We start from the raw sequence: 24,277 nt of genomic DNA, 5'->3' as shown, positions 1-24,277 counted from the left end.
CCACCACTCTATCCCTGCTCTGGCCCTTTCTTCTGGAGCTTCACTCTTCTTTCTCCCTTATGTCCTAGCCAGATTGCAGTTAGTAGCTCTTATAATTCCGGCAAACCAGTAACATACATCTCATGTTATCTTTTTAAAATAAAATTGTCCTTAATGATCTCAGTTGTTATGCTGCCTTTCTGATTGCCGGTAAGACTTCATCAGCAACAGCATTTAAAAAAAATCATCATGTACTTAGTTGAACTTGAATGCATCTTAGATCTCCATCATTTTATTATAAAATACTTAGTTCAGTCAAAGTATTGTTGAACTGAGACCAACTTAGATACTACATGGTGTAAATGAAATCCCTAGCAAGAAGATCTCCAAGTTATAGATCCAATAAGACTCCTCAATTAACTTAAAATTATTAAAATATTTCAAAAAAGTGCTTTGGAAATATTATAAAAAATCCTTAAAATACATTATTTTGGGGGTAGTTGGTTATACTTCTGCTTTTCATTCCTTTTCCATCTTTGCTAATTGAACTTTCTAACTATAATCATTTAGTACATCAATATCTATTCCAACATTTTGGGATTAAGAAATACCTAAGAATGTTTACCTTACCTGAAGAAAATGAAAAATTGATGAATTCATTGACTGTTTAATTCATGCATTCAATAATTTCCCACAATTAATCTTCTCAGTCCTAGAAAAGGAGAATAATGACAGCTAATATCTTTCCTTGCAACATATTACAAGTAGATATTTTTGTGGAAATATCATTTATTTAATAAAATTATGACATTTTCATTGATGAAATGAGTCATATTGTGTGTATAAAATACTGTTATGCTTTCCAATAAGACCTGGACATACTTTAGAACTTGAATAAGCTGAGACTGATAAGCTGATGACACCATACGTATAGGCACTGTTGGTGAGATATCAGTATTTAATTGATGTCCACATAAGCTGTGAAGATTTAATATGTTTTTATGACCCATACAAGAAGAATTGGAGGTCCCTAGACAAAACCCTTAATGAATGTTAAGCACGGCACATATTACACCAGAGCTGTTTAAACTAATTTGCACAATGTCTTGAATTTGTGAAGTATACATTTCCAGTCCTGCTTAACTTTGTATATCAACTTTTTGACCATAGGAGAATGTTTACCAGGCTCCTCCATTCCACATTTTTATTTTTTTGTTACTTTTTTCTTGTGACCAGCATCCTAACTTATGACATAGGGAACCTTGTCTAATTCAGAAGTCAGGGCAGGCGTCACTTTCAGACCGACCTCCTGCGCATGAGATAAAAATTGCCCCCTCTTTTGCTTTTTACAGTGTTCTTTATTTTAGGACCATTTCAAGCATTCCATTTATGTTGCTGCTATTTAAAGCTAATCTATTAACAGAGGTTTTATTGATAACATCATAATACCAACTTGATTAAAAATGGTTATTTCAATATTTATGAATAGCTTTAACCTACTAAAGCCAGTTTCATACTGCAGGTTGAGATCTTAAAAAAATTACTTAAATGTTTTCTTTGCAAACTACATATCAGACTGTCACATATTATTTAAAGACAACAATCTTTCAAAATTTGAACATAGGGTAAAAATATTTCATGCTTACCAATCAATTTTAGTTTTCTATCTTGAATTTCCATGTGACAGTATAATCCATTTAAAACTCTGTGTCTGTCAGGGGAAGGTATGTTATATACCCAATCACTGCCATTTACTTTTTTATAGCTCCAAGATGAACCCCTCAATAGTTTTTCTGAATTGCTATTATTTAAATGTTAACAGAAACCTGATTGAAGTTAAAAACATAACAATTTGTACAAAAATGATTTATACAATGCCAGAATTCCTTCAAAGTAATTAATTTCATTCTCTTGTTTTGCATAAAATATGCATCAGTGTCAAATGTTTCATCAAGTCCTAAATCAGTGTCTACAAGGAAAGATGGTTCAATAGAGTCAAAAAGGAAACAAATAATGAACAACAGATGAGAGGTTTTCTGGTTCCTGTAAAGCAGGAACAGAACCTTTCATAAAACACTCCTGCAGCACTGGGGTGAGCTGCAATTATGTGCCACCCAGTAACGCATCACCTATGAAGCTTGGTCCTGACCTGTGAGAGGACAAAAAGCATCTTCTGGTAGCTAAATTAGATATCTGAGAAAGTATAAACTTTTAAGCCACAATCGTATGCAAATACTGAAACCTTATAGAAGGAGTTCAAAGAATCCTCAGTCATAAAACAGTTCCCAAGTCATACATCATAAACAATCTCAAAACCATCTACAGATTCTTAACCTTCTCTTCAAGGCCAGCTCAGGGCACACATGCACACCTCCTTCAGCCACAAGCCTTCAGGCTCCACACATCTTCGTGAAGATCTGTCATGTCTATAATTATGAGGTTAAGGCAGAAAAAGAATGAGTTGTACCATTTCTTTGAGACCTTGGTTTATTGTAGTCTGCATTCATTTAGTCCAGGGATTAGTGGACCCTCATTTACAGGCTGACTGCCAGACCCCCAAAATGATCGTGTACAGACACGTGGCTCCAAAGCTTAAAGTACTTATGATTGCGTATCTAAAAATGTGCCATCTATTTTCAGAAAAGACCTCATTCCTCCAGAAGGAAAGAACAACTGAAAATTCTACTTTTATCAAAGGAGTTTTCCACAAGAATGAGGGGTTTAAAGAAGATTTCACTCCAATTCAAGGACTTCCCCTCAAATTTTGGATTTGATTCAACAAACATGAGGATCTTCAAAGGAAGATTTCATAGACATCAAGAACCAGTTTTAGACTGTAGTATTTCTATACACAGAAACAGCAGCCTGGGGCCTTGTTTGCATTCTCTTCCAGATCTGCCTCTTCCAAAATAGAGCAAGCACAGTCCTGCTTGCTTGAGCCAATCAATTTGTTTTTTCTTAAGTACAGTTTTAAGGGAAATATAACAATTTATTGGGGTTCTAATAACATTTTCCTAATAGAAAAATACCAAAATATGTCTGTTTTCACATATACTTATGGATATTATCCGTGAAAGTATTAGAAAATCCAAAGGACTTTGCTAACCACCAAGATTTTACAGGATTTATAGTACCTGGTCTACTTTATGAGACAACAGCAAAAGGGAATGAGTTTACTGTCCAATTTTCTCCAGGAAGCCTTGTGAGCATTACTATTATAAAATCATTAAATTCTGGTGTCAGTAGAACTGTGAATGAAAATTTCTCTTTAAAGTTACCAGTAAAAGGAGTAAACGAAGAATACTTCCTCAACTCCATCATCATCCCATCTCCCTATGAAGACATCCAGGTCTGAAACACATCAGCCTGGCCACTAAGGAGGTGAGGACTGGAAGAAATAATTTCAGAAGTCCCTTCCCAGCCATCAGCAACTCTAAAAAGAAGGATGTGGGGAAAGCAGCAGACCACTTGGTGATGCTTTAGTTAAAGGGACCATGGTCATAGGGGTGAGGGTCCCAGTGAGTTCTAGCTGACAGGAGGAGAAGCAGCTGTGATACCCCATGGAGCATGTGTGGATACAACAGTTCTATGGTAAAGTAGACACAGTGAGGAGTTAAAGAAGGAATTAATATAAAGGAAACAAATTTAATTTCTCAAAATCAAATCAAACCTCTTAAAACTGAAAAGCAAATAATCCTCAGGTATACTGGGATGGGGGTGGGGGACTGAAGTTTTTTTTTTTTATTAATTAAAAAAATTAACAAAACAATTAGAAATCATTCCGTTCTACATGTACAATCAGTAATTCTTAATAACATCACATAGTTGCATATTCATCATTTCTTAGTACATTTGCATCGATTTAGAAAAAGAAATAAAGACAACAGAATAAGAATTAAAACATTAATAGAAAGAAAAAAAAAACCTATACCTCACATGCAGCTTCATTCAGTGTTTTAACATAATTGCATTACAATTGGGTAGTATTGTGCTGTCCATTTCTGAGTTTTTATATCCAGTCCCGTTGTACAGTCTGTATCCCTTCAGCTCCAATTACCCCTTCTTTCTCTCTCTTTTTTTTAATTAACGGAAACAAAGAAATAACCCAACATTTAGAAATCATACCATTCTGCATATGCAATCAGTAATTCTTAACATCATCACATAGATGCATGATCATCATTTCTTAGTACATTTGCATCGGTTTAGAAAAACTAGCAACATAACCGAAAAAGATATAGAATGTTAATATAGAGACAAAAATAAAAGTAATAATAGTAAAGTCAAAACAAAACAAAACAAAACAAAAACCTATAGCTCAGATGCAGCTTCATTCAGTGTTTTACCAAGATTACTTTACAATTAGGTATTATTGTGCTGTCCATTTTTGAGTTTTTGTATCTAGTCCTGTTGCACAGTCTGTATCCCTTCAACTCCAATTGCCAATTATCTTACCCTGTTTCTACCTCCTGCTGGACTCTGTTACCAATGACATATTCCAAATTTATTCTCGAATGTCTGTTCACATCAGTGGGACCATACAGTATTTGTCCTTTAGTTTTTGGCTAGACTCACTCAGCATAATGTTGGGACTGAAATTTTTGATGTGTTGCATTTAGCTGAGTTATAAAGAAGAATCCTGTTTGTGAAAACAGCATCAATATTGAGGCTATGTAGTTAAGGAGAATAAGTGAAGCGTGAGGCTGGGGGAAGAGGCCTCTGGAAAGAGAGGAGGATGGAAAGGGGACCAAATGTGAAATATGCCTCTTTTATTCCAGAAACAGTAAGTGGTACTTTAATTTCCCTCAAAGAGCAGGCTCATAATCAATTCTAACTTCAAAGAAACTGCATCCCATCCACTCTTCTCTTTTCCAGCTGCAGTTCTTCAAGAACTGCTGAATGTCCTCTCTCGCATGCTTCTGTCCCTCCATATCTGTTTTGCTGGAATCACCTCTATCAGTGCAATTATCCACTCACTCTGCACTTCCATTAACAGTTTTCAATCTGCTAAAAATGCTGGGACTGAGATTTTTTTAAATAAATGAATATAAAGTAGACACTGGTCTCATTGTGGGAGCACCCTTTCGATCTAAATTTTCCATTCTAATTCCATTTAAAGTTTCTCTCAAAACACAGGGAGCAAGGACTTGTGCTGTTTCCTGAGGATGTCTGTCTCTATGTCAAATGACCCATCTCAGGAGTGGAACTGGCTCTTGAACAGAAACATCCACTATCCATGGTGGAGCCTCGTTCTGTCCTGTGTGCTATCTTCTATGCAGCCATGAGGTTTGCTTAGACAAGGGTCACTGTTTGATAGTGAAAGGGAAACACGCATTTTTAAAGTCCTAACTTTGATTCAGTTTCTACTTGGATCCCAATTGTATGTCCTGGTGACATCAGTTTTTATTGAAAGTTGTTAGAGCAGTTTCCAAGGCCGACATTCAGTTGCAAAAGGCAAAGATCCCTCAGAAGAGGCACTGAGCACTTTTTGAAGTGGTGCTGATTGTGCTTTTAGCTGTGGCTTTAGCTAATATCCTTTAAGTTATGAAGGTGCTGTTAGAAGGCATGGTGTGGAGGAATTAACAACTGTGGAGCTGACCACTTGGGAGAAGGGGACACTCTGCAGGCCCATGACTCCTTGACTCTCAGGTGACTGAACCTGGCTTCTGCACTCCACACCCAGACAGAAGGAATGGAGCTGCTGGCCAGATGTCCACCCACACACTGAACTTGGCTGAAAGCAGTGGACTCATGATATCCTTGAAATACTAAAGAGTCAGTGGGAACAATGGTTAAAGTATTCACTAATGTAAGTGAGCTGTTACCAGAAGACTATGAGCTATCTAGTCTAGACTTGCAGTCAATGAACCTGTGGAATATTTCCAGAGCCAAAAAGATTGCTTATTGATGACACTTATCCAATGGGCAAATGATGATAGTCTTTAGTTGTGATTAAAATACATGAATTATAGAATTTTATACAGTAAAATTTCAAAACTTTTGGAGGGCATATGTGTTTCTCTCTTCTTTATTTTTTGGTAACATATATTTTAAACGTACATTACTTTTTAAAAGCACAGTGGGTAAATCCCACTCCTTTCATTAATGCTTAAAATTAAACATAAACAAATATTTATTAAACCATAAATACTAATTAAGATATTTTACTGGTATTTCTAATTCAAGGAGAATTAGATTTATTTTTCCATTTTCCAATTGGTTATAATTTGCAGTCTATGTTCTTACTGTATGATTCCACATTTCATACTAAAAATATTATTGTTATAATTAAATATGTTCATCTATATTCCACATCAGTGAAGCTGAAGAAACATCTCAATCTCCTTTATAAGTGTTGGGCAAATCATCAGGGTGCCAGGTCCCTGAAAACAAGGTTTTCCTTCATGCCCTCAGGGTTTCCCTCTCATGAATGGAGTAATTTTCACTAGTGAGGCCAAACTGACAGGATTTGTTTAATAGAAAAAACTGCCCTTCTGAAACTGTTCAAATTCTGTACATAAATGAATTGTATGTTATCATCAGATCCTCGGTCTTCTAGTTCAGGAATCCCTTAGAAATTTGCTTCCTGTTTCTGCTAATGCTACAACACCAATAGTTTTGAATCTTTCATAGATAAACTAAGAGGAGTTGAGACAGGGCTTTACCCTGTGGAAGTACTCACAACAAAATCACTCTTTTGTTTTATCTCCCCTCCTTTTACTTGAAAACTTTATCCTATCAAAACGGTGTTTTGAAAAACAAAACAAAAACAAGCAGTGAGCATTGTAGGATACAAGTGAAGATGATTCACGAACAAAGGTAAAGAGGAAAAGAAAATTATTATCAACAAAAACTCACAAGTTAATATCGTGTTTAACATGCTGGAGAGGCAAGCCAGGATTTCTGGTAAGGGTCCAGAGTTTTTGCAGGTGCAGGATGAGTGGGCATCTTCAATGGCAATGGCAGAGACCTTGACAGGAGACATTTTGTTTTATAACAAGGACGTCTGTGTTCAGTTTTATTTTAAAATGTGGGGAGATAAAGGCATTATAGAAAGCCTCTGGGGACATAGCCCTTTGTATCAAGAACAGCCAGTGCCCAGGGGTAATTTCAAGGATATAATTGTCTCTAGATGGTGAGGAAATAGGGCCCAAATGACAACTCCATATGAACATGACTTTCGTATATGAAAAAATACTAATATTTGAACCTGTGAATTTCTTGTGGATTCCTGAAGCAGAGAAGAGGCTGCCAGCCAGCCTCTACCAAATCCCTGAAAACAGGGTTGTCCCACTCATCCTCAGGGTTGCCCTTTGAGGAATGGAGTGATTTTTCACTAGTGAAGCCAAACTCAAAGGATTTGTTTCATGAACAAAACAACCCTTTTGAAATGAACAAAAATAAAGGGATTTAATGCTATTTACCAACATGGTGCCAAAGCCCAGCACATCACAAAAGCATTTAGGCTAGTAGCTGGTACTTAGCACATATTAGAAAGTGTGACAATAGCTATTGTATTCTTCACAAAGATGATATGCATTGATCAGGCAGACCCTATCAGGAAAGCAAAAGACTTTCCATGTTTCCTAGAGGTACTATTTAAAATTTCTGTCATTGATTTCTACTTTATTTCAACTATGCTCAGAAAACACAATCATTATGAATCTCATCTGCTGAAATATTGTTGATTTTTGCCTGAGTACATATTCTATTTTGATACATGCTCAACATGCTCTGAATTAGGGAAGGAGTGGGGAAATTGTCAAAATCCAGAGTAAGCTAACTTACCAGATCAGTGATGCCATTCTCCAAAGACTTTCTCCATCTCATTACTTACTGTAATAGAGGATTCTAATCAAGAATATCTTAGTTTAACAAACTGTAATAAAAATTATAACTATGCATATGCCAGTTACCATAAGGTAAGTAACTCTGATGGCTAATTACAACTTCTCATTTAATAGTTTCCTGGCACTAGAAATTCCTACAAATTTCAGGATTTTCCTCAAAAAAAACACATATTGAAGAGAAAGCAAAATTTTTAGATGTACTTGAAAAATGTCTATTCTGTATCATGGAAGTGTTAATTTATATATGTGCGTATTATGACATGTTATTCAATCATGCTGTGCACGTGCTTTATGCCTTTACTGCTGTTTGCCCATGTTTTATAACCTATAAATTGTATTTCCTCTCCAATGATGATTTTCAAATTTTTAATGTTCTCCTCTGTGCTCTGCTACATTATGCAGTATTTGCTTTGAAGATACATTTGTAGGTGCATATAAATCTGTGATTATGTCTTCCTATTAATTAACTTCCTCATCATGATGTAAAATCCCTCATAAAACTAAACATACATCATGGTTCAGGTGTGTACCCATGATGGAGAGGCAAGCCAGGGGAACAGGGTTTTAACAGACACACAGCCAAGCCAGCTATCTTATGGCTTGTATTAAACTGGATATTTTCCATTTGTACACATATTTATTTTAAATTCCTATCTCCATTTATTTAAAATACTATTTCATAACAATAGCATGCAATTAGGTCTTGAATTGTTTTTCAGTCCACTTCGACAATCTTTGTGTAATCGCATTCTTTAGTTTACTTGCATTGACTACAGAAAGTAATTGGTTATATATTCAGTCTACAATCAAGCCTCTTGCTTGCTATTTGTGCCAACCTTTTCTTATCCAAATTTTCTTCTATTGGATTGATAAAATATTTACATTTACATTTTACCCACAGAGCAGCTTTTTGGTTATCCAGTTGGTTTCCATGATTAATTCTTCCAGAAATATCAATTATTTTCACTTATGACATTGCTAGTATGATTACTTAACTAGGGATGTAAAGGACTTGTACACAGGAAACTACATAAGATTGCTAAAAGAAACCACAAGAGATCTAATAGGTGGAAAGACATTCCCTGCTCATGGATAGGAAGGCTAAATATAGTTAGGATGTCAATTCTCCCCCAAATTGATCTACAGATTCAACACCAAACTTCAGACAATCCACTTTGAAAATTTGGAAAAGCTAACTACCAAATTCATCAGGAAGGGAAAGAGACCCCAAATAGTTAAAAGCATCTTAAAAAGAAGAACAAAGTGGGAGGATTAACATGCCCTGAATTTAAAGCCTATTAAGAGAAGCACTATTTGCATTTTTATTTAGATTATATTTTATTGAATAGATAGCTTGGTAAGAATTGACACCTTTACAAGGTGGAGTTTTCCTCTCCATTAATTGGCTATACCAGACTAATTCCTGGTGTTGCATAATGTATTCCGGGTAATAACTTCAGTTTTTCATGAAAAAATCAGGTACAGCTTTCATTAAATTTTTTCTTACATTTATGATTGAGTTGTTGACATGATTAATATTAGTTTTTCATTTACTATTTTTTTCCTTCAATATAGAAACACAACTAAGATCATGGAGTGACGTGCAATTGCAGAGTATGGATGGATCTCCAAAGGCATTTCCCTACACAGAAGTAGTAGATAATGCAGAATAAACTGTCAAACTCATCTTTTTGGAACAATGAAACTACTAAAATGTTTACAATTGCTATGTGAGTGCTGAATCAAGAAACAGTCCACCTGAACCTTGTGGGAGAATCTGTCATACTTTCATTAGCCTCTTATAACTCCCAACCCTGTACGGTGGCAGTCTTAAAGACGGAAGCTCAAATTCCCACTGTGGCTACTTGTTCCCAGAGGAAGCAGAGCAAACCTATTTACCAAGGAATAGTCTTTAACTCTTTTGACCTCTAGGCTAATCTGATAGACTGATGCAATGTGTTTGCCATTTTAGCATCTAATTAGGCATGCTCTCATGGAAGAGAAACAGCTATGTGGAGGGAATTCCTAAAAAATATGGAAAAAACATATTTCCACCTGCTGCTGCCACCTCAGAAAAGAAATTAGAGTTGATGCAAACCACAAACACGTTGCAAAAGTGGGAGGAAAATACGGGGAGTCCAGAAAGACCAAAGTGATTTTTAATTTTCTTCTTCAGGTTCTAGCTGGGTAAGTATGGAGCTAGGAGATCTTTTCAGAACTCTTCTCTTCCCAACTTTCCAGTCAGTCAGAGGATGGTTCTTTCTGCTGCACTTTCTTTGGGCTGAGCTGATCTATGAAATTTTGCTTTGGCTGCAGTATGGCCTTGCTGATAAGAGGTTCTGGACCATTCTGTGAGTTTGGTATTAGAACATAAAGCAGGCTGGCTATAATTTCAGAAGCGAGGTTTCTTGACAATGTCTCATTTCTTCTTGTGTCCTAAGAAGAATATATTTGGACCCTAGATAAATGTTTTCAATTGTAGTAGTCCCTTTCCACTAGGTCGTTTCTGGATTCTAACATCAGCACCAGTTCTATTGATGCCCTGTTTTACCTTTTCCTGGCTATTACCGGGGGTCTTCTAATAGGAGGTCACATAGGTTGTCTCTCTCTTGACATAATGCTTCCAAATTTTGTGGTGGGTATGTTTGTGGCTCAGTTACTTTGCCTTGTTACATTGTTCATGTTTATAGGTTGAGGCTGTGTGGCTACAGAGATAGTAGTTGAAAGTTTCTTGGTTGTCACAGAACTTGCCTCTTTGACTTGTACAGGTTTTCTAAATGAATTACACCTTAGACTGAACAATTTGGTCATGATATATTTCCAGCAGCACAAGTTTCTTGGTAACATTAGCAGCTTCTTGGTTCGATTCCTCTGTAGTATTTTGGGAATTTTACTATTTTTTTAAATGAAATACCTGGGTAAATGCCATACATGGATTTTGGGGATCATCTTTAATTGGAAACAACTGAAATCCTCAAAATTATATATATCCACTGCTATTGTTGAACTGGTTGATTCACTAGAAGGCTTTAAAGGAATACATTTTTTCCATGCTTATATTATTTTTATTCTCTGTAGATCTATTGGCAGTTTCTTTATCAGTCACTTTTGTTCTAAGTTTCAGAACGTTTGTCTCTCTTGGACCTGTTGCACAGCTGTCCTCATTCTCTGGTTTCTGTAAGTGGGTCACATCTGATCTTCCTCTTTGCATAGGAAATGGTTTATCTTTCTAATAGAAATTCCTTTAAGTGTTTTTTTTTAAACTGTTAACTTTTTTCTATTGCATAGTCTAACATATATTCAAAGCAAAGGAACAAAAAAAAGCAATAGTTTTCAAAGCACTCTTCAACAAGTAGTTTTGTCATGGGCTACCATATGATCCTCACATATTTTTCCTTCTAGCTGCCCCAGAATATAGGAGGCTAGAGGGCTTAAATATTTTTTCATTATCACAATCGCCTTGTTTTCTTTTTTTTTTATGAAAAATAACATCTATACCAAGAGGCTATAAATTTCAAAGCACAGCGCCACAATTAGTTGTAGAACATATTTCAGAGTTTGGCATGGGTTACTATTCCACAATTTTAGGTTTTTACTTCTAGCTATTTTAAAATTCTGGTGACTAAAAGAGATACACATTTAATGACTCAGCATTCATATTCATTTGTTAAATCTTAACTTCTCTGTATAACTCCACCATCACCTTTGATCTTTCCATCCCTCTCTTTAGGGGGGTTTGGACTATGGCAGTTCCAAATTTTTCATATTGGAAGAGTCCATCACTCTAATATGTGGTAGGGAGATGGAGCTATCTCATGTTCTGGAGAGGATAATCTAGGTTTCAGGACTTATCTGGTCCAGGGATCCATCTGGAGGGTCTAGGTTTCTGGAAAGTTACCCTAGTACATGGAACCCTTGTGGAATATTATATATTATTCTAGGTGTTCTTTAGGATTGGCTGGAATGGTCCTGGTTGGGGGTTGGCAGGTTGTGATAGGTAGCAAGGTCTAACTGAAGCTTGTGTAAGAATAAACTCCAGAGTAGCCTTTCGACTCTATTCGAAATCTATCTCCCACTGATACTTTGTTAGTTATACCTCTTTTCCCCCTTTTGGTCAGGGTGGAATTGTTGATCTCATGGCGCCAGGTCTGGATTCCTCCCTGGGAATTATTTCCCATTTGGAGGGAGACTTTTGCCCCTGGATGTCATGTCCCATATAGGGGGGAGGGCAATGATTTCACTTGCGGAGTTGGGCTTAGAGAGAGTGAGGTCACATCTGAGCAACCAAAGAGGTCCTCCAGAAGTAACTCTAGGGCATGCCTATAGGTAGACTAAGCTTCTCTGCTACCTACATAAGCTTCACAAGGGTAAGCCTCATGATTGAGGACATGACTTGTTGATTTGGGTGTTCCTAAAGTTTGATACAGTATCAGGGGATTTCCTGATGGTGAGGTTTAATAGGTCCATATTCTCTCTCCCATCCCTCAGGGGACTTTGCCAATATTTCTTTATTATCTACTTAAATACTCTAGGATGTATCCAGGCATTACAATAATCTATATAGGGTTAAAGGACCTCTTTCTTATTCTGTGCTCCCTGTGTTTCAATTGTTCAAATGAGCTGTATAGATAGGGTGAATTAGAGTATGCACTATAGAAATCTTCAGTTTCAGACCAAATAAACCTTTCTTCCATTGGTTTCAAAGAGGATGTGTGGTTCTAAAGTAAAGACACTGTCTCCTTACCCCTATGTTCTGAATTACTTTAGCCCCCACCTGTTTGGCTTCATTCTTATCTCTAAATATCAGGTTATATATACAAAACAGCCTCTCAAAATCCAGAAATAATCACCACCACTCTGGACTTAATGTATCTGCTCTAAAAGCTTACAATCTAGGCTGTTGTTTCCTTATAAGCATTTTCTAAAGGTAACCATACCATTCGTGTTCTTTTGTTTCTGGCTTATTTTGTCTCACCAAATGTCCAACATATTCATTCACTTCATTGTATGCCTCATGATTTTGTTCCTTATTGTATCAGCACAACCTTCGTTCATAAGAATACACCATCATTCACCAATCTACTTCTCCATTAGTGCATCCTTCAGCCACCTGCATTCATTAGGCATCATGTATAGGGTCCAAGCCCAGAGTCCATCAAGAGTCTCAATTTTAGATAATTTCATTGTTGCCAAGAGAAAGAAAACCAATACACACACCCTCACCAAATAGGAAATGTAAACCTCCTGTTAACTCTTGTCCCTCATCCCATTATTTACCTCTGCTGTTGCTATGGTAGTGCTGATGGTTTCCTTGTGAACATAGCTCATAGCATGCAATAGCAGCTCTTCCTCTGTATCACTGACTTAAGCACTCTTTATACAAGAATCATATCTTTGAAGTAGTTCTTATCCAAATTAATTCATATTTCTAGTGTGAATCAGTAGGACATGTACGAATCTTGTTCATCTTCAATATGGTAATATTACTTCTAGACCCACTAGAGAATCACCTTCACTCCCACCCATTCCTTTACATTGGAGTTCAACCTCAATAGCTAACAGTTCACCCATCTCTAGCTTCTGTGTATCTCTATGTCCCCTGTATTTTGCAATATATGCCTCGGATTATACCTTTATGCTGGTCATAAAAGTAGAATCATACAGTATCTATCCTTTTGTGTCTGGCTAATTTTGCTCAGTATTATGTCCTCAAGGCTCATCCATCTTGTCATGTGCTTCAGGATGTCATTCTTTTGTCTTACTGCTGCATAACATTTCATCATATTTATATACCACATTTTTTTGAACCACTCATCTGTTGATGGGCATTTGGTTGGCGATTGTGAATAACGCTGCCATGAACATCGGTATGCAAATGTCTGTTTGTGTCAGCTCTTCTGGTTATATACCAATTACTGCTGTTGCTGGGTCACAGGGCAACACGATATTTACTTTCCTCGGGAACCACCAAACAGTTTTCCATAGTGGCTGCACCATTATATATTCCCACCAGCAGTGCATAAGTGTCCCAGTTTCTCCACATCCTCTCCAACACTGATACTTTCCTATTTGTTTAACAGCAGCCATTCTTATAGGTGTGAGGTGGTATCTCATTGTAGTCTGAATCTGCATTTCCCTTATAGCCAATGAAAATGAGCATCTTTTCCTGTGCTTTTGAGCCATCTGTATTTGCTCTTCAGAAAAATGCCTATTCATATCTTTACCCCATTCTATAAATGGGTTGTTTGTTCTTTTGTGGGTGAGTTGTATGATTTCTTTGTATATAGAGGAAATCAAACCTGTGTCTGATATGTCATTTCCAAATATTTTCTCCCATTGAATTGGCTGTCTCTATACCTTTATGAGAAAATCTTTTCAGGTGCAGAAGCATTTGATTTTTGAGGAGTTTCCATTTATCTATTTTTTCTTTTGTTGCGTGCTTTGGGTTTAAAGTTTAGGAAGTTACCTCCTATTACTACATCTTGAAGATGTTTCTCTACATTTTCTTGTAGAAACTTTATGGTGCTAGTTCTTATATTTAGGCGTTTGATCCACTCTGATTTAATTTTTGTGTAGGGTATAAGATAGGGGTTCTCTTTCATTCTCTTGGCTATTGATATCCCATTCTTCCATGGCCAATTATTTTTTTTTCTCTATTTCTTTATTGATCCTCTGTCTAGATGTTCTGTCCACTGATGAGAGTGGTGAATTGAAGTCTCCAACTATTATGGTATATGTGTCTATTTCCCTTTTCAGTGTTTGCAGTGTATTCCTCACGTATTTTGGGGCATTCTGGTTCGGTGTATAAATATTCATGATTGTTATGTCTTCTTGTTTAATTGTTCCTTTTATTAGTAGATAGTGTCCTTCTTTGTCTCTTTTAACTGTTTTACATTTGAAGCCTAATTTGTTGGATAATAGTATAGCTACTCCTGCTCTTTTCTGGTTGTTATTTGCATGAAATATCTTTTCCCCAACCTTTCACTTTCAACCTATGGTTATCTTTGGGTCTAAGATGTGTTTCCTGTAGACAGCATATAGAAGGATCCTGTTTTTTAATCCATTCTGCCAGTCTATGTCTTTTGATCGGGGAATTCAGTCCATTAACATTTAGTGTTATTACTGTTTGGATAATATTTTCCTCTAACATTTTGCCTTTTGTATTATATATATCATATCTGACTTTCCTTCTTTCTACACTCTTTTCCATACCTCTCTCTTCTGTCTTTTCATATCTGACTCTAGTGCTCCCTTTAGTATTTCTTGCAGAGCGGTCTCTTGGTCACAAATTCTCTCAGTGACTTTTTGTCTGAGAATGTTTTAATTTCTCCCTCATTTCTGAAGGACAATTTTGCTGGATATAGAAGTCTTGGTTGGCAGTTTTTCTCTTTTGGTAATTTAAATATATCATCCCACTGTCTTCTAGCTTCCATGGTTTCTGCTGAGAAATCTACACATTGTCTTATTGGGTTTCCCTTGTATGTGATGGATTGTTTTTCTCTTTCTGCTTTCAAGATCCTCTCTTTCTCTTTGACCTCTGACATTCTAACTAGTAAGTGTCTTGGAGAATGCCTATTTGGGTCTATTCTCTTTGGGGTGCGCTGCACTTCTTGGATCTGTAGTTTTAGGTCTTTCATAAGAGTTGGGAAATTTTCAGTGATAATTTCTTCCATTAGTTTTTCTCCTCCTTTTCCCTTCTCTTCTCCTTCTGGGACACCCACAACACGTATATTTGTGCGGTTCAAATTGTCCTTCAGTTCCCTGATCCCCTGTTCAAATTTTTCCATTCTTTTCCCTATAGTTTCTGTTTCTTTTTGGAATTCAGATATTCCATCCTCCAAATCACTAATTCTATCTTCTGTCTCTTTAAATCTACCATTGTATGTATCCATTGTTTTTTCCATCTTTTCTACTTTATCCTTCACTTCCATAAGTTCTGTGATTTGTTTTTTCAGTTTTTCTATTTCTTCTTTTTGTTCAGCCCATGTCTTCTTCATGTCCTCCCTCAATTTATCGATTTCGTTTTTGAAGAGGTTTTCCATTTCTGTTCGTATATTCAGCATTAGTTGTCTCAGCTCCTGTATCTCATTTGAATTACTGGTATGTTCTTTTGACTGGGCCATATTTTCAATTTTCTGAGCATGATCCGTTATCTTGTGCTGGCGTCTGGGCATTTAGTCAGATTTCCCTGGGTGTTGGACCCAACAGGTTGAAAGATTTTTCTGTGAAATCTCTGGGTTCTGTTTTTCTTATCCTGCCCAGTAGGTGGTGCTCGTGGCACACGTTTGTCTGTGGGTCCCACCAGTAAAAGGTGTTGTGGGTCCTTTAACTTTGGAAAACTCTCGCCCTGGGGGAGGTTCGCCAGCCGAAGCGGCTTGGAAGAGTGCCAGCTGGCCCGGGGATCCGAACGCGGGGAGGGTCGCCGGCCGCCACAGCCCGGGAGAGCGCCCGTCCGAATCTCCTAGTCGGCCCGGGGCACCAAGCGTGGTGGGAGGGCGCCAGCCGCTGCAGCGCGGGAGAGTGCACCATTCCCAGCCAGACCGGGAAGTCACGTGTTTGGAAGGGACCCCGGTCACCGTTCTCCACGGCCTGGGGATCTCTGATCCAATTCTCCCAGTTGGTCCGGGGGGGCCGCCTGTGGGGGGGGGGGCGCCAGCCGCCACGGCTTGAGGGTACCGCCTGTCCAATTGTCCCAGCTGGCCCGGGAAGGAGGAAGGGAGGGACTCCGGCCGCTTGCCACCCCGGCCTGGGGAAGCCCGCACCCCTCGGCTATCTCACCGGAGCGGGTTCTCTCAGCCAGTCAGCCGTTTCAGGATGGGGTACACTGTCTTTTTGATCTCTCTCGTGGCTCCGGGAGCTTTCTGTATCGTTTCTACTCCCCTAGTAGCTGTTCTGGAGGAGGAACTAAGACCCGCGCATCTTACTAAGTCGCCATTTTCTCTGGAAGCCCCCATGCCCAATTATTGAAAAGACTATTTCGTCCCAGTTCAGAGGATTTGGGGGTTTTGAAAAAAGTAGACCATAGATTTGCACTCTCAATTCGATTCCATTGGTCAATGCTTCTATCTTTGTGCCAGTAGCATGCTGTTTTCCCCACTGTGGCTTTATAATAGGTTTTAAAGTCAGGAGTGTTTATCCCCCCACTTCATTCTTGTTTTTAGGATGCTTCTAGCTATTCAGGGTCTCCTTCACTTCCTGACGAATTTGGTAGTTAGGTTTTCCAAATCTTCAAAGTAGGTTGTTGGAATTTTGATAGGCACTATATTGAATCTGTAGATCAATTTGGGGAGAATTGACATCTTAACTATATTTAGTCTTCCTATCCATGAGCAGGGAATGTCTTTCCACCTATTTAGACCTCCTTTGATTTATTTAACAATGTTACATAGTTTTCTGTATGCAAGTCCTTTACATCCTGTTCTATTTTGCTAGCTGCCAGAATGCAAAAAATATCAGAAAAGGAATGGCTTTTCAAAAGGGGAATTTAATAAGTTGCTAGTTTACAGTTCTAAGGCTGAGAAAATGTTCCAATTAGAACAAGTCTATAGAAATGTCCAATCAAAGGCATCCAGGGAAAGATACCTTGGTTCAAGAAGTCTGATGAAGTTCAGGGTTTCTCTCTCAAGTGAGAAGGCACATGGCAAACACAGTCAGAGTTCCTCTCTCATCAGGAAAGGCACATGGTGAAGACGGTCAGGGTTCCTCTCTCAGCTGGAAGGGCACATGGCAAACATGGCATCATCTGCTAGCTTCTTCTCCTGGCTTCCTGTTTCATGAAGCTCCCTGGCTGACATTTTCCTTCTTTATCTCCAAAGGTTGCTGGCTGGTAGACTCTGCTTCTTGTGGCTATGTCGTTCTGCTTTGCTCTCTGAATCTCTTTCATTCTTCAAAATGTTTCCTCTTTTATAGGACTCCAGAAGCTTATCAAGACCCACCCAAATGGCTGGAGACATGCTGTCAACTAATCCAGTTTAACAATCATTCATGATTAAATCACATCTCCAGGGAGATGATCTGATTATAGTTTCAAACATACAGTATGGAATAGGGATTATTCTGCCTTTATGAAATAGGATTTAGATTAAAACATGGCTTTTCTAGGGGACATCCATCCTTTCAAAGCAGCACATTCCACCCTCTGGACCCTAAAAAAGACATGTTTTCTCCATATACAAAACAAATTCACTCCATAACAGTATCAGAGAAACTTAAACCATTTCAGTAACATTACAAATACAGTACCATGTTAAAACCAGCACAAAATCTCAAAGTTAATTACAAGCAGGGTCTGTCCTAAGGCAAAATTATCCTCTGGCTCTGGACCTATAAAAACTCTAAATAAGTTATTTGCTGCCAACATACAAAAGAGGAACATTCACAGGATACATATACACATTTCCATAGGGAGGAAGGAACACAGGGGTCACAGGACCCAAGCAGTTTCAAAAACCTGCAGGGCAAAGTCCATTAGATTTCAAAGTCTGACAGTCATTCATCCTCCCAGCTTCTGAAAACAGCAGTCCCACCCTTTCCAAAGGCCCATGCAGGGGGTTGCCTTTCTCCAAATGCAACCTAGGGGGACTTTGGGGAGACCACCTTTTTCTCGGCTCCACCCTCTCCAAGAATCAGGGCTGCATCCCGGCTCTATGCCATCTTCGGGGCATACACTCAAACTCTCTAGGTGGTGGCAGCCAGGCTGTCCCCAAACCCCAAGGAATGTGCTTCATGCTCTCCAAGGCCTGAGGCGGCATGACTCTTAGACTGCAACAAGGTGGAAGGCCCATTCTCTGCCTTTGGGGCAAACTCACCCTCTCCTTGGGCTTGGGTGGGTTTGCTTTCCTGGCCCGAGGCCTCTTGAATTCTGACCACAGCCTCCATGGATTTGCCTCTGAAGTTATGTTTCCTCCAACGTATCCCTTCTCTGAACCTCCCAGTCCAGACTGGTAGCGGCCCTGTTTATACAGGTCCCACAGCACTCTCACTGGTTTTCTATGCAGTAGCCTTTGATCATGCCCATCAGACATAAGGAGTTTCCACAAGTCCTTCCTGGATAACTCCATGTCTGATCCTGGCTTTCTCTGAAATGACTGACAGATTCCACATTTGGTTAAATCCTCACACAGGTCACTCTTCTCTGCAGTCTCCCTTTCTGGAGGCCCAGAATTTTCCAGGACATCAATTTCTGGTTTCTTTGTACTCAAGAGTTCAGTTTTCAGCTTCTCTCTCTCTTATCACATTTCACTAAAAGCTGTGAGGAGAAGCCAGGCTGCATTTTCGACAGTTAATTTAGAGATCTCTTCTGCTAAATATCCAAGTTCATGGCTTTTAAAATCTGCTTTCCAGCCAAAGACACTAGTCAATTTTGCCAGATTATGTGCCATTTAAAACGAGGCTCATCTTCCTTCCAGTTTGAAATAATACATGCCTCATTTCTGTCTAGAGCTTCCTCACAGGTAGCTTTAGAGTCCACATTTCTACTGAAAGTCTCTTCAAAGCATTTTAGGCCTTCTCTATCAAGCTTTTCACAACTCTTCCAGAATCTTCCCCTTATCCACTTAAAAAGCTTTTCCAACACGTCTGGTATCTACAAACTGCAGCAGCACCCACTCTCCGGTACCAAAACCTGTTCTAGTTTGCCAGCTACTGGAATGCAATATACCAGAAACAAAATGGCTTTTCAAAAGGGGCATTTAATAAGTTGCTAGTTTACGTTCTAAGGCTGACAAAATGTTCCAATTACAACAAGTCTATAGAAATGTCCAATCAAAGGCATCCAAGGAAAGATACCTTGGTTCAAGAAGTCCAGTGAAGTTCAGGGTTTCTCTCTCAAGTGAAAAGGTATATGGTAAACACAGTCAGAGTTTCTCTCAGGAAAGGCACATGGTGAAGACGGTCAGGGTTCCTCTTTCAGCTGGAAGGGCACATGGGGAACACAGCATCATCTGGTAGCTTCTTCTCCTGGCTTTCTGTTTCATGAAACTCCCCAGGAGACATTTTCCTTCTTCATCTCCAAAGGTTGCTGGCTGGTGGACTCTGCTTCTCGTGGCTATGTCATTCTGCTCTGCTCTCTCTCAATCTCTTTCATTCTCCAAAATTTTTCTTTTATATAACTCCAGAAACTTATCAAGACCCGCCCAAATGGGTAGAGACATGCTGTCACCTAATCCAGCTTAACAATCACTCATGATTAAATCACATCTCCAAGAAGATGATCTGATTACAGTTTCAAACATACAGTATGGAATAGGGATTATTCTGCTTTTATGAAATGGGATTTAGATTAAAACATGGCTTTTTCTAGGGGATATACATCCTTTCAAACCAGCAAACATCCCTAGTTAAGTTCATTCCTAAGTACTTGATTCTTTTAGTCGCTATTTTGAATGTAATTTTTTCCTTAACTGTCTCCTCAGCTAGCTCATTGCTTGTGTATAGAAATGTTACTGATTCCTGCACATTAATTTTACATCCCGCCACCTTGCTGACTTTACTAGCTCAAGTAACTTTACTATAGATTTCTCAGGATCTTCCAAATATAGTATCACATCATCTGCAAATAAGGAGAGTTTTACTTTTTCCTTCCCAATTCAGATGCCTTTTATTTCTTCGTCCTGCCTGATGGCTCTACAAAGAACTTCTAGCACAATGTTGAATAATAGTGGTGACAGTGAGCTTGCTTACAATCTTGTACCTGATCTTAAGGGGAAAGCTTTCTTTCTCTCTCCATTGAATATGGTGCTGGCTTTTGTGTTTTCATATACTCCCTTTATCACATTGAGGTGGCTATCTTTGATTCTTACCTCTTGGAGTGTTTTCATCAGAAAAGGATGCTGAATTTTGTCAAATGCTTTTTTGGCATCAGTTGAAATGATCATGTAATTTTTCCCTTTCTATCTGTTAATGTGCTCTACTACACTAATTGATTTTCTTATGTTGGACCATCCTTGCATTCCTGATATAAATCCCACTTGGTCATGATGTATAATTCTTAATGTGTTGTTGGATTTGATTTGCTAATATTTTATTGAGAATCTTTGCATTTATGTCATTGCATCATGAAAATTTTGAAAAGAATATTAAAAAAAATTCTTCAGCTCTTATCCTGAATCTGTACCTTGTCACTTCTACATCTTTGAGGAAAGAATATAAAAGAATGACAGCTCTTGTAAAGTAGATTATGGTATCACTTTTTCTGCTAGATGTAGAGGAGAAGTAACAATTTTGTATACATCAAGCACAGCTGGAGAGATGGAGATGAGAAGGTGCCCAGGGCTCCAAAGGAGATTCCAACCTACACATGTGGGAGGACACGCCAGAGAGTATGAAGAGTACAAGCAATGTACAATGTACATAACCCAGACCATGTCATCTTCACAAGTCAGCAGGGCCACCAGAGAATGGTGCACTATGATGGGGGGGGGCAGCATCAGGAAGACCCCTCCAGATTTCAACTGTGTCAGGAGAGGAGAGTGATTGTGTTTCCCATGGCAAAAAGATATGAGAAATAGGTAGATAAATATCCCCTGTAAGAATGAGGTACATTGGTGATTAGAAATATACATCACAAAATATGTAATTCATAGTGTACATTAAAGGTTTCAAAGATAATATACATTAGAGCTTATATTCATAACATAAAAAATCATGCATGTTGTATTCATGACATAATCCATGTTTTGCATTTTATTTGTACATAATGATGTCATATGGACACACTGAAATCATATTTCTTCTTTTGTAATCATAAGAACTGAATGCCTTTTTGTCTCTAAAGAAAGGTGTGAGGTCTTCCGTTACTTTGTACCCAACCTCAGTAGAAAGGGCTGAACATTTCAGCATTTAACACAAGGTAGATATAATTGCCTTTGTAGATATTATCAATTTAATGAAATTCCTAAATATTCCTATTTTCCTAGGGCTTTTAACCATAAACTGGTGTTAGAGTTCATTAAATTATCTTATAAACATGAGATCATGTTTTACATGTTAATGTGAATTATATGGATTTATTTTGCAATATTAATGTGCACACTTGAACAGATGCATTGAACAGAAAATATACATTGGACTAGGTTTGATAACATTTTAGGAAGGTATATTTTCATGAGAGTTGGTATCTTGAATGTTTTCTTCTAGAATATTTTGTCTTCAAGATTTAGTTCTCAAGTGTGTGCTGTTGTTTTAAATTAATTGTGAAAAGACTCCTTTTCTTCAGCTGTAAGAGAATTTGCAAAGTTGGTATTATTTTTCAGGAAAAGTTTGAAAATATTCTCCCAAGAATCCCTCTGGAACTTTCTTCAAAGGAAAAGTTTTAAACATAAACTGAATTATGTGTTGTTATTGTTGTCTCTGTTTGTATCCAGGTGTTTAAATGTGTTCTTGAGTCAGCTTTATGTTTGCTTCTGTTTTTTTTTTTAATTTTTTAATTTTTTATTTTTTGATGCAGGGTCCAGGAGTCAAACCCAGGTGTCCTGCATGGAAGGCGAGCACTCTATCACTGAACAACCTACGCACCCCTTGGGTCAGTTTTAAAACTGTTTTTTTTTTTTATTTTTGAAAAATTGTAGATTTAGAGAAAACACAGCAAATACAGTCAAGAATATCACCATATTTAACCTCACATTAACATCTTTCATCACCATGATAATTTTTTTTGAAACTGAGAAATCAACTCTGGTACACTGCAATTAACTAACATATAGCATTTGCTTGGATTTTATCAGTTTCTCCATTAATATGTTTTAATGATCTAGTTTCCATTCCAGGATATGATGCTGCATTTAGTGTTCACATCTCCTTGGTCTATAGTTGTCTGTGACAGTTTCTCCATCTTTCCTTGTTTTATGACAATTTTGAAGATGTTAGTTAGGTATTTTATAGACTGTTCCTCAATTTCCTTAATTAGGTGGATTTCTTTTAATGAGACTGTATTTATAGATTTTGAGATGAATATGCCAAGGCTTAAAAGCCCTTTTCAATACATTTTATTACAGGTTCACATCCACATGATTTATCACTTCTCATGTTAAATTTGTTTCATTGGGCAATATAGTATTTTCCAAGATCTTCGACTGCAAATTTACTATTCTATACTCTAGTCACTGGAAGCGAGTTACTAAGTCCATCTTATACCCAAACAGTGGGCAAGGAATGGAATAAGCTCCACTTCTTAGAGGAAGATAAACTATCCATCATCTATCATCTATCTTTCATCTATCTATCGTATTTGGAATATTTCTGTCAAAAATTTTTTTCTTCTTTCTATTTCCAAATTTTTCATCATTTGTTTATATCAATATGGACTCATATATCTTCACTTTATACTTTCGGTTAATAATACAATGCAGCCTTTTTAATTTTATGACTCAAATTATTCCAGTTCGATCATTGAGAGTAGCTAAATTTGGTTTTGTGTTCCCTTGACGCACTTCATTTTTTAAAAGCACTTTATTACTGTCTGGACCTAAAAGATACACAAAGCCTATCTTTCATTTTTCCTGCTCTAGGGAAAATTGGAAGAAGAGAATATGGGATCTCTCTGTACTATCTGTAAAATAATCTATTTAAATAATTATTCCACCCCTGAATACAGTCATTTCTAAAAGAAATCCTGATTCACTTCACTACAGAAAGATACTGAGAAAAAAAGATTGGGGGGATGTGTATGTTTGTTTCCTCTAAGATCACAAGATTGAATTAGTGATTGAAATTTTTCCCCTAATTAAATGACTAAATTTATATGAACTCACAGGTATATATCTACTCTCACAGCTAAGAAAATCAGTACAATATTGTGGTAGTTAGGTTCAGGTGTCAAACTTGGCCTGGTGATGATGCCCTGTTGTTCTGTTTCTGTGGACTTAAACCATCAGTGTGTGAAATTCATCTATGGCTGTTTACATCTGTGATCAATTAAGGCATTCCCTACACAATGAGACAATCCAATCTCATTTCAGGCTTTTAAGGGAGAACAGAGACTCTCACTGCTTCTTCAGCCAGCAAGCCTCTCTGGTGAAGTTCATCCCGACCCTTCCTCAGAGCCGCCAGCTTCACAGCCTGTCCCATGGATTTTGGAGTCTTCCACTTCAACAGTCGTGTGAGACACCATTAAAAATTTCATATTTAGAGATCTTCCTGTTGGTTCTGTTTTTCTAGAGAATCCTGACTAATGTAAGCATCTTCACAAACTCTCCCCGCCACTTAAGTACTAAATACTTAGGATTAAATTAAAGAAAGAACTGTGACACTTATACTCTGAAATCTACAAAGCACTGTTCAAAGGAAAAAAGACCAGAATAAATGGATAGACATCTCATGCTCATGGAGGAAGAAGCTTAATATAATCAAGATGGCGATACTTCCCAACTTGACTTCCAGATTCCACATGCTCCTTATCAAATTTGGAGCGTTCTTTGCAGAAATTGACAGGTTAAATCTAAAATTTATAT

General features: G+C 37.7%; 1 protein-coding gene across 25 annotated transcripts in view; it reads right to left on the bottom strand.

The window, feature by feature from the left end:
* LOC143664215 (olfactory receptor 14C36-like) overlaps positions 1–24,277 on the bottom strand; it is a 176,608-nt gene that overhangs the window by 17,323 nt on the left and 135,008 nt on the right. For all 25 annotated transcript variants that reach the window (XR_013166371.1, XM_077137864.1, XM_077137866.1 and 22 more), the window contains one exon: positions 610–691. Coding sequence is in view for 24 of the 25 variants with exons in the window: in XM_077137864.1 (XP_076993979.1) it covers positions 610–639 (30 nt within the window). In the remaining variant the exon portion in view is untranslated. The remainder of the gene's footprint in view (positions 1–609; positions 692–24,277) is intronic.

Source organism: Tamandua tetradactyla, chromosome 20 (genome assembly GCF_023851605.1).
Source record: "Tamandua tetradactyla isolate mTamTet1 chromosome 20, mTamTet1.pri, whole genome shotgun sequence".
Taxonomy (NCBI): Eukaryota; Metazoa; Chordata; class Mammalia; order Pilosa; family Myrmecophagidae; genus Tamandua; species Tamandua tetradactyla.
This window is presented reverse-complemented; position numbering and strand designations above follow the sequence as displayed.